Here is a 12,037-nt window from a genome sequence, read left to right on the forward strand (position 1 = left end):
TAATGCATTTTTGTTGCAGAGTCTCTCCACAAGCTGTTTTTTTTTTTTAATGCTATTTTTGTCTGAAATGCTTTTTCCCACCCACGCCACGTGGATAATGCTTTCGGGTCGCAGCTCAAATGTTTCCTCCTCAGAGAAACCTTCCCTCACCACGTGAGCTAAATACTCAGAGCCTACATGCACACATCTTACTCTGTGCGCTCACCGGCCAGGATTCTGTGTGCAGGGAGCTTGCTTTGAAATGGCCTTTGCACAGCAAGTATACAGTTTTTGTTGAAATATATTCGTTTGGGTTGGTTTGGTGAGGGCAGGGTCGGGACTTGGGTGAGGCAAGCGCTCACTGTCAGGCGTGCAAACACAAATTTTGCACCCTGGGTGCCTCGCTTGCTCAGTCTGGTCTGAACCCTAGGTAGGGGGCGACACTGTGGGAACAGCTAAAGTCCCCCAAGCTATTCCAGACCCCACAGGTAACCCCTCTGCCTCCATCCTCACCCTCCAATCTGCTCTATACGCAGCAGAAAGAATTGTTTTCTCCGAAGCCTTCAATGTTTACTACTTGTTTCTTAAGTCGAAGCCGATTAAGAGTATCAAGGCTCCCCGCCGACATCTCCTGCTTCTGTCTCTTTTAATTTTGCTCAACATCTTGCTGCAGGAAAGCCAATCTCATTGTCATCCTTGTACACGTCTTGCCCTTTTCTGCCATCACAGCCTTTCACCCTTGCACACCTCCCCCTTTGTCCCCTTCCGGGCGTCTTCATTGTAACATGTCAGCTCCTCCTTTATCAAAACTCTAGGCCTGCCTCACCTCTGGACCCTCCATGTGGAAGGCTTGTCAGTCCAAACACCATAATTATTCTCATCATCCTCCATCCTTCTTGTTTTTCTGAATTCTTAGAATTTATTTTTGACTCGGTTTTATAAATTCTCAGTAGGACATTGCGATGGGTGCTGTGATGTGTCACCCAGATCCCCCTTCATGAATAAAAGACTTACTGTCCCAGCTGCTGCATGTGCGCCGGAAGATGGCTTTCAGCTGTCAGCCCTCTTCGGGCACTGCCTCAGCTGCGCAGAAGCCGACTCACCCAGGGTCACGTACCCTTCCAAGGCCACCTGCATCCAGTGACTGATTGACAGGAGGACATGAAAACCTGACTCCATCCTCCCAACTTGGGACAGCCCTAAATGGCCATCTCAGATCTAGAATTCTCCATAAGGTTGGCTGAGTTTGCTCTTGGGCCTGCATCGCAGTTCGGTTTCTCCCTCTGCACTCCTGCTTCCTTCGCCTCCCTTCTCAAGGGCACGGTGTCATAAACATCCTGCACATCCTGCATGCCAGACTCTCAGAATCTGCTTCCCAGGAAACTCGACCCACAACAGGCATGCTCAGATTTAGTCATTTGAAATTGTGTTTATTTGCACATAATTATCTATAATAGTTCCTTCTCTCATTAAAAAATTCTTGAGGAAAGAAACTATCAGATGACGATGATACCTGCAGCTTTATCATCCTCAAATAGCCATAAATTCTGGAGCTTTGTTTCCTGAAATTTGGGGAAGGTAATTAATTTAGTAAGGCTTGCTAATTTAGTAACTAATGTTGTGACCATTCATACTGGTAAACATAAATGCAGAGGCTTGGCTATTACCCCATGTACCTCCTGCCCTGAAAATTTAGCTCTCCCTTTGGAAAGCAGGTTTTATACTCCCTAAGTATAATCATTCTTAGAGAAGGAATCAATAAGCACTTAGAGAACCAACAGAGAGGTTTGGAAATTAGAAAATCACCCAACCTTGCATGCGCTGGGCCATGACTGAGAATACAAAGAGGAATTCTTTACTCACAGCTCAGCTTTCAATACTAAATCACTCATTGGCTTTTACATAAATCTTAAAACCAGACGAAGAAGGTGATTAACAGACCCAGTTCAGTCTAAATATTCACTTAGAACAATGTTAAAATCATTACCATCAATAGTTTATGGAACAATTTTACAATCAAGGACAAAATTATGTTTTCTTGAATATGTAAGTTATTGGTTGAAGAATGGAGAAATAGATTAACTATGGCCTTGGAAACTTTTCAGTGCTTCTTAAGTTTACACTAAGTCTCCTAGCTTTATCTTTAAAGGAAATCGGTCTACTTATAAATTGATGGAAAAACTTCTACACTTCAGACTTTCCAGAAGACTTTTTAAAACTGTTACTCCCACCAAAATTTAACCAGGTTTTAGTACTCTTTATCATTTAAATGAGTTTCTGCATAAGAACAATACTGAAATTACTCTGTAATATTGGGATTTTTTCCTTTGATGTTAATAAAACATCTTTGACATGCAATAAAATGTTTAAATCATGTATTTCTCCAACAGAATAAAACCTTTCCAAAAACACCTTATAGCAGGGAACAACTATTGTCAACGTATGTTTTATCTGTAAAACCCAAATGCAGTAAGAGTTTGCATTAATATAAAGCCCTTCTTCAAGCTAGATTTGTAGTGAGAGTGTGCTAACGCTCCCCATAAAATGAAGAAGAACTACCTTATTCACACGTCAGATCCGAGCCTTTATTCCAGTTCATGCTGAATGAAAGGATTATCTATCTGTTGTAAGGGTTAGCTCTCTGCATCCCCAAAGTTTACTATAATAGGGTGGCTTCCAATATATGCTGCTGCCTATGCCTTGACATTTCTTCTGTGGCAAGTGTATTAGGTAGAACAGTGTCCTCCAAAAATTCCTTCCCCACCAGAACCTCAGAATGTGACCTTTTTTAGAAGTAGGGTTTTTGCAGATGTAATTAGTTAAAAGGAGGTCATACTGGATTAGTGTTGGCCTAAATTTAATATGACTGCTATCCTCATAAGAAGAGGAACATTTGGACAAGAAACACAGACATAAAGGGAAGAAGATGGAGGCAGAGATTGGAGTGATGCCGCCACAAGCCAAGGAATGCCTGGGGCGACCAGCAGTAGGAAGAGACAAGGACGGATCATCCCCTAGAGGCTTTGGAGGGGCTGTGGCCTTGCCAGCACCTTGACTTTGGACTTCTAGTCTCCAGAGCTGTGGGATAATACATTTCTGTTGTTTTAAGCCACCCAGTAGGAATTTGTTATGGCAGTCCTGGGAAACTAAGGCAGCAGGTGCATTGACTCAAACCGGTTCAGCAAGAACACTAGAGAAAAGCATTTTGTTTTGTCTTATTTGTTTTATTTGGTTTTGGCAGGATGCAGCAATGCTAGTGCTCTACCCAGATGCCCTCAGAGGACCCCGTTTTCCATCTTTTGCCCCCTCTCCCCATTTCAGTGTGCTTTTAACACCTTACAGTCACAGCTCTTCTTCAGAAGATGGCCCACTGGCCACCGACTGCTTTTCCTGCCAAACGTGCCAGGGGATTCACCACCCTACCTCCCACGCTGCCCTTGGCCAATGACTGGATTCCAAGGATAACAGCCCATCTTCCTTGCCTTGGGTTGGGACAATTCTGGGGTATAACCTACACTCCAGAGCTCACTTGTTGGCTCGGGCTGAAGCCCCCTTCTGTGGGACAGTGCCTGACATGGCACTTGGGTGACCAAATAACCCTAGCTTGCCTGGGACCCTCCCAGTTTTAGCACTGATAGTCCCATGTCCCCAGAAAGCCCTGGGTCCCTCTTAAACTCAAGAAGCAGAAGCAAGGAGGAATTTTTAGGCCTCACATATTCACCTCTGAATGTCTTCGCTTATCAGAGTGAACCACAGCAGTGACTACTGAGATAACAGCAAACACATGTTCGGTCAGAAACACTGGTGGACAATTTTGTGAATCATCATCCCTTAATGAGAAGATCAGTTCTGTCTTTTACTTCGTTTCTGAAATGGCTTCTATTTTAGGGGAGCTTTCCCCTCAAAAGACTCCTGATAGGAAATTGTAACTAATGAGAAACATAATGGTGAAAAGAATTCAGTAGAGAGGGGGTATGTAAAAGGTTCGGTGGAGATCCTTCAGGACTGATTTGTGTATGAGTCTCTTGTAGAATTAGTTTTTATCCTCTAAAAGGCCTACTTATTTTGTATGAGGCTGGGAGTATCTTTTTTTTTAAGTTTTATTGAAGTATAGTTGATTTACAATGTTGTGTTAATTTCAGCTGTACAGCAAAGTGACTCAGTTATACATATATAGATACATTCTTTTTCATATTCTTTTACCTTATAGTTTATCACAGGATATTGAATATAGTTCCCTGTGCTATACAGTAGGACCTTGTTGTTTATCCATCCTGTATATAATAGTTTGCATCTGTTAATCCCAAACTCGAGGCTGGGAGTATCTTAACATAGGGCTTCTCCTAGGGGAATCTGCACTTTTTTATTTTGGTGTATTTATTTACGGACTTAATATGAAGGTAGAACATTTACATGTTAAGAAATTCAAACCACATAAAAGGATATGCTGTGGAAATAAAGTCTCCCTCCTACCTCTATCCTTGAATCTCCCAGTTTCACTTCTCACAAACAACAATTATTACCAGTTTCTCATGTATCATAAAGGGTTACTTTGGACCTATAAAAGAAGTCACGCTTCCCACACATCCTGTGAGAGATTAATAGCAGGGTAGGAAGTAAGTGGGGGTAGCTTCACAGCCAGGACTCAGATTTAAAAGGCTGAAGGGCCCCTGGATTTGAGTTTTGAAACACTAAGCTGGTGTACATGCCATTGCTGTGTCCTTCACATTAGAGTGAATTTTTTTTTTTTTTTTTTTTTTTTTTTTTACCAAATCGTAGTACTCAAAAAATGACAGCATCTTCCCCATGCCTTTTGGGATTTCTACGCTGTCTGGATTTCATTACTTTCTTCAGCCTTTGTGGTAGCAATGCACAAGAATGCCAGTCATCATAATGGCTGGTTTCAGGGTACTCAAAGGGATAATTCAGACATGCTTTTAACACAGACTTACAGGGTGAAAGGCATCAGGCAAGACTATCTCTTTTTGTAGAGATGGGAAATTGGAAACTCAAGAGGCCGGGTAGCTATAATAGTAGGGCTAGTAACATAACCTAAACTTTGTGGCCTCACCTGTCCTCTCCTTGAATGGAAGAGAGGTTTGTCTTTCACTAGGTAATTGCATCTGGGAATGATTTCAAAGGGGGTTAGTTTCGAGGCAGAAAGTTTCCCTACCTTTGGAGTAGCCACCTGAAGGTGCATCCCGAATTTCGCTGCACTCATCATGATGGAGTGCAGGATGTTATTCCCATCCCCAATCCAGCTGAGGGTAAGGCCTTTCAGAGAGCCGTAGTGTTCCTGAAAGGCAAGGGATGGAGGAGATTACATCTGGGAGGAAATCCACTCATGTGAAACAGTTATTAGGGTTACAATAAAGGAAACAATCTACATCTCAATTTTAAATGGTTTCTTGGAAGGAATATGCTACTAATTTTTTTTTGCATTATACGGAGCAATTCAATAACATGAAGGTACAATCACAAACAAATAGCAATATGTCCTAATATCTTAACCCAAGACATCATATGAACTCATATGGAGACTCATTTTCATATATTTCAAATCTGAATCTTTGTTGTATTTATTCTTTCATTCAACAAATTGAGAACCATCAATGTCCAGACACTGTCCTTGGCCCTGGAGATATAACAATGAACAAAGGAGACAAAAATCACTGCCCTTATGAATCTTACACTTGTTGGTATAAGAAAGGGGAAATACATGCACCTAGAACAGTGTAGCATGGTAGTTGAGTAAGTTCCCGTTTATATAAAGTTTAAAAACCATTAATACATTTGGTTGTTTATAGATATTGACATGTACAGTTAAAGTATAAAAACATGCTTGGAAATTATAAATACAAACACCAGGATAAAAATTTCTTTGCGGGGTTCGAGGAAATGGACTTCAACTCTTACCTGTAACATTTTATTTAAAAACAACAAAAAATTCTGAAGTAAGATTTGGCAAAACTGTATAATGGGCACATGGATATTTGTTTTACTTTCCTTGAAGTGTCTGTAGGTTTCGTATATCTTATACGTTTATATATTTATAAAGATAAGATTTTAAAAACAGAAAGGCTAACTAATTTGAAGATCACAGAACTACTGGGTGGCTAAGCTTGGATGTAAATCCAGGTTCTTCTGATTTAGATTCCACGCCCTTAATAAGCTGCTGTGTATTCATTCGGCTCCTACTTTGAGAATTTCCTTTATGAAGGCATTGCACCAGGTCCTGCAGGGGACAATATGATGAGTAGAACATTTCACTATACCTGATGAATGTATAATCTAGTAATGATAAAGCCCCAAGGGGAAGCATTAATTATCTGACGTATATGTAAAGCCACCAATACAAACAGCCACTTGGTATCTAACATCGTTGTGTCATCCTCTCTGCATTAATCTTACCTTCATCACCAAAGAGTTTCATTTTGAGTTTAACCTCACATGTACATGTGTGTAGCTTATTCAAATGAGGAGGAAGATAGACCTACCTATCCAGTTTGCCCTGTCTCCCCAGAATAGTCCATAGATGCAGAAACCACGGTTGTTAGGATTCCCAGTGACAAGACTCGGTAGATTGGCTGCGGCAAACCCAATGGGATGAATCTTTCAAAGTTATTCAAGTTTTTAATTTGAAGGAACATGGCTAAATTTGAGCCTCAATTCTATAAATTCTGCATGCTCTTAACTCCAGTCTTAAGCAATTTATTAAAATGATAGAAAATGGCCTCCTTCTCAGAAAGTCATTTAGTAATTGACCATTTTGAATGTTCAAAGCACACTCCACCAGTCTTCACTGCCAAGTCACAGAGCCTGATATATATGGATTACATAACGATTCTTCTATTTTCTGTGCTCCAGCATTCCCTGTTCATCCACTGTGTTAAATATGGCACCAAAAAAGCAAAGGTTTGAGAACAGAAGTATCTATAATCTGTTTTTAGCAATGCCCTGTCTTCCTTGGATATCTAGTTGTACACATATGCCATAATTCTTTGCCAAGATATTATTTGAAAACAAAACACCAATACCACAATTTAAATGCTTCCATTTAGAGCTGGTTAGGAATTATTGATTCTGCTCTTGTGTGAGGCAAAGAAATAAGCCAACCTGGAGAGTGAGGTAATCAGCCAGGATCTGGATAGGATGATACAAATCTGACAGCCCATTGACGATTGGGATGGATGCTTCTTTAGCCAGGATGTCCAGATCTGATTGTTTATACACTCGCGCCAACACTGCATCTGTCATGCTAGACAACACACTGTGACAAACCAAGAAAAAATCATCTAAGTTGATTATGCTTAATAATTCCTTCTAAATATAGGGTCTTAGACAGTAATAAGAAATGCTAATACATTAGAATTTTTACTGTTACAACTACCTATCAACATGACGGATTTAAAAGCTAATAATAAACATGTAATCATTCCAGAAGCCAGATGTTGTTGCACTGATGTCTTAGCCAATGACCGCTGATTTTACTATTTTTTACGGAGATAAGAAACCAATTGTGAGCCTAGCAGTTGTGATAATGAATTATAATTGATATATGGCAGTTGGTAAAGTTAAAAGAGACAAGACCAGGGGCTTCCCTGGTGGCACAGTGGTTGAGAGTCCGCCTGCCGATGCAGGGGACACGGGTTCGTGCCCCGGTCCGGGAGGATCCCACATGCCGCGGAGCGGCTGGACCCGTGAGCCACAGCCGCTGAGCCTGCGCGTCCGGAGCCTGTGCTCCGCAACGGGAGAGGCCACAACGGTGAGGGGCCCGCGTACCTCAAAAAAAAAAGAGAGACAAGACCAAAAACAAGATATACAGAGAAAAATTAATGAATTGGATTGTGGCATTTTGTGAGGGGGACATCATCTCACAAATATACACTTTCACTATAAAATTGAAGGTAGCAGTGTGGCAGCCAAAGAGGTGCATACAAAGGTTGTTTTGCAAGAGAGAACCTTCTGGGAGGAGTGCTATTAGCTGACAGCCCCCAGGGGCTGCACCTTTGGAGTCTGCTGCAGCATTCCTACTGAGGCCACACCCTCCCCAGGCTGTTCCCACCAAGGACAGAGCACAGGAGGGCCCCAGAGCTGGGCCATTCTGCCTGACACGGGACATCTCTGATGGGCAGCAAAGATGGATATAACTATTCTCATTTTATAGCTGAAGGACCTGAGACAAAAAGAAGTTTAGTAACTTGCCCCAGATCACACAGCTAAGTAAGTTGGAGGAGCTCATATTCAAACCAAAGTCAGTTTAACTCAAAAGACCACGTTCTTACCATTACAACACATTGCCTCAAATTTGCAGATGATAAAAACCTGGAATGAGAAACTGGGATCCAGATTTTAAGCTCTCTCTATATGTCAGAGTGATGGTGGTCCCTCAGCTAAAGCTTCAGCCTTACAAAAATAACAGGGATGGCCTTTTGTTTAAAATCTTGGTTTCTTCTTATTTAAAGGGAAACCCCACAGCAGAGGCTTCTAACCATTTTAGTTTTAAGGAACTCTTTTTAATGGCAAAAAAAAAAAATTGGAAAGCCTCCCATAATAGTAGTTATATTAAATATATAGAGTCATTATTATAAGGTATCCAGTTAGCCTTTGTAATTTTGGTTCTGTAACTTACTAGCTGTCTGACCTTGGACATGTTATTTAATTTCTCTATGACTTAGTTTCTTCATCTGTAAAACCATAATAACAATATCTATCCCATTGCGTTATTGTGAGGACTCATGAGATAACCTATATAAGATGCATATGCCTTGTTCATATGTATGCCTTGTTCATAGTTCATAAGTATGCCTTGTTCATAGTAGAAGATCAAAAAGTAATAGATGATATTACCATGTCAAAAGCAAATGTATAAAAACTAGAGCTAGTATTTAGTAAGGATTTCATAGGTTTGTATTTTAATCATCATATATTTGGAAAATTAGTCCTTCTTATATATCTGAGACATATTATTTACTCAGTCTGTAGAAAACTTTTGCTGCTTATAAAATTCAATGACCACTAAAAAAATTCCTTGCTCCCAGGGATTAGAGAATCAAAGATTGAAAACCATATTCCTGTAACAATATTTTCTAGACTCAGGGTTTTTTTCAAATTTTCACAGATTTCTCATACCCATAGTTCCCAGATTTTCAGATTTCATGGATCAGCAAAATTTCTAAAAACATATGGAGATCAACATATGATTCCCAACTTTTTGTTTAGAAGATTAAGGGCATGAGAAACAAGCAGATAAACACATATAATATGTTAATATCTTCATTTAGTAAGAGAGGACATTTTAACAACAAAAAAGGTGTGAATGACCTAATCTCAGAAATGATCCTTGAATTAATTTAGCTTTTTGAAATTCACTATATTGTCTTTATTTTTCTTATTTTACAACTTCTGATGAAAACTTCCCATGGCAGGGCATCAGTGGAGGGGTCAAAATTTGGAAACCAGTGCTCTGAACTGTCTAAGCACATTGTACATTGTAGTTTGAAAGAGGTTAATAAAAGCCGCTTTAGAGTTTCTCTTGTAAAACAGGTGACATTTGATGGTTGACTAAGACCGGGGTTTTCAATTTTTGCTGCATAAGAAAGTCACCTGGAGAATTTTTAAAACTCTGGAGGCCCAGGCCATAATCTCTATCAATTTCATCAGGAAAACAGAATCTCTAGAGGTACGACCTAGAGATCAACATTTTAAAAACCTTTCCAGAAAATTCCAGTGTGCAGCCAAGGTTGAGAACCAAAGCTAGAACCTCACTCCTCAAATCAACAGTATCAGCATCAGCCGGGAGCTTATTAGAACTGCAGAATCACAGGCCGCACCCAGATTTACTGAATCAGAATCTGTATTTTGACAAGGTTTCCAGGTGATTAATTTGCATATTAAAGTTTGAGACTCCTAATAAAGTGAAAATTGACGCCACCATATTTTTGAAAGTATCATCCATTCTTTTCTTCAAAACCTAACCAGCCCCCCTCCCCTCCCCCGCAAACATCAAGAGATCAAGAGATGGCAGCCCACAAAGACAAAGGACTTTGTTCACAGTCTCGTTGGCAAGGAGTGCTTTCTAGTTCAATTGAAAGAAAAAGGCATCTCAAATCCTGAAAAATGAATAATTTACTCCCTTCCATTAAGGCCCGCATCTTTACAGTAACCAGCTAGCCTGACCTATCTGGTGTCCTAAGGCAGTGGGTCCCAAACTTGGGTGTATATCAGAACTAAGTGAATAACTAATAAACAACAGAGGTCCAAGCTCCTGAAATAGGGTAGACTGGGTCTTTGTACTTTTACCAAGTTTCCCAAATAACTCAGATAACCTTCCAAAATTTGAGAACCACTGTCCTTAGACATAGGCTATTATGTTAAAAGAATTTTAGATCTTCTCCCCTTTTTTCAAAATCACAATACAGATTCCCTTCACCATACAGATATACTGATGTTTCATACTACAGAATGCAGGCTTTTAACTCCACCTTGAGAAAGTTATTTAGATGATGGTAGATATCCCAATAAGATCTATAATTATAATCAATTATCTATTTAGAAGAACTGGTTAATTTTATGATACCTAAAATCCTATGAGAGAGAGAGAGGTAGAGGGGTGTTTGACCCCAAAGGATTTCTTTAAATATGCATCACTTCCTACAGTGTGTAGAGACAGAATAAAAAAAAAATCTGGATTAACCATTACAGTTGACTTTCTGGAATCTCCCAGTCAGAAAAACAGATCTGAGTTCAGTTGTAGCCTCTCAAATAATTTTAGGAAGCTAGGACCATGGGCTGCCAACCTCTTATGGTTTTTATGAACTTTTTGATGTGTTGTTAAGTTTTGCTATGTATGTCACAGATAAATGTTATCAACCTCATAGATGAGAAAACCAAGGCTTTTGAAAGGCTTGAAGTAATTAGAGCAAGGTTAGGAAAGAATAAAAAAGGATGAGGCTGAAAGAGGGAGACACTAGGAGAGCAACGGGAGAAGTCAATGCCCGATACACTTGAGTTTTTCAAGAATATTGAAAAAGGGCAGTTGTCGTCATTCCCTCCCTTGAACAATCCCAAGAGCTCTGGAACAAAGCAGCCAAAAGGCAAGCATGCATTTACTTGCCCTGTTTATAATGTGGAGTTGGTAACCCTGGAACCTCTATGGTATAATCTCATGGAATAGTCACTGGTCTGCTTTACTGAGGTTGCCCAACACCTCCTAGAACAGAGGTTCTTGACCTTGGCTGCACATTAGTATCACCTATGAAGCTGTAAAAACCCTGTTGCCGTATTCTGCCCTTTGGAAGTTTAAATTAGAAGCTATGGTGGGGGAGTCACATCAATATTTTTTTATAATTGCTTTACGTACTTTATAAGATTTAATCATCATGATAATTTTAAAGGTTAAGTATACATACTTTTTTTTTACATATACATGTATCTATTCTTTTTCAAATTCTTTTCCCATTTAGGTTGTTACATAATATTGAGCAGAGTTCCCTGTGCTATACCCAGTAGGTCCTTGTTGGTTATCCATTTTAAATATAGCAGTGTGTACATGTCAATCCCAGACTCCCTAACTATCCCTCCCCACCACCCTTCCCCGCTGGTAACCGTAACTTCGTTCTCTAAGTCCGTGAGTCTGTTTCTGTTTTGTAAATAAGTTCATTTGTAACATTTTTTTTAGATTCTGCATATGTGATAGCATACGATATTTCTCTTTCTCTGTCTGACTTACTTCACTCAGTATGATAATCTCTAGGTCCATCCATGTTGCTGCAAATGGCATTAGTTCATGCTTTTTAATGGCTTAGTAATATTCCATTGTGTATATGTACCACATCTTCTTTATCCATTCATCTATCGATGGATATACTTAGGTTGCTTACATATCCTGGCTATTGCAAACAGTGCTGCAATGAACATTGGGGTGTGTGTATCCTTTCAGACCATGTTTTTCTCTGGATATATGCCCAGGAGTGGGGTTGCAGGATCATATGGTAGCTCTTTTTTAGTTTTTAAGGAACCTCCGTACTGTTCTCCACAGTGGCTGTACCAATTTACA

At 39.9% G+C, this 12,037-nt stretch overlaps 2 protein-coding genes across 6 annotated transcripts in view; one reads left to right on the top strand and one right to left on the bottom strand.

The window, feature by feature from the left end:
• The window catches only part of RPGR (retinitis pigmentosa GTPase regulator), a 268,816-nt gene that overhangs the window by 130,707 nt on the left and 126,072 nt on the right, over nt 1-12,037 (top strand). The window lies entirely within an intron of this gene.
• OTC (ornithine transcarbamylase) overlaps nt 1-12,037 on the bottom strand; it is a 55,619-nt gene that overhangs the window by 8,224 nt on the left and 35,358 nt on the right. Inside the window, exons 5-6 of the mRNA XM_060138694.1 lie at nt 7,096-7,249; nt 5,153-5,275 (exon numbers count right to left, since the gene is read on the bottom strand). Of these exons, the coding sequence (XP_059994677.1) occupies nt 5,153-5,275; nt 7,096-7,249 (277 nt within the window). The remainder of the gene's footprint in view (nt 1-5,152; nt 5,276-7,095; nt 7,250-12,037) is intronic.

This window comes from Lagenorhynchus albirostris, chromosome X, assembly GCF_949774975.1.
Source record: "Lagenorhynchus albirostris chromosome X, mLagAlb1.1, whole genome shotgun sequence".
Classification (NCBI taxonomy): Eukaryota; Metazoa; Chordata; class Mammalia; order Artiodactyla; family Delphinidae; genus Lagenorhynchus; species Lagenorhynchus albirostris.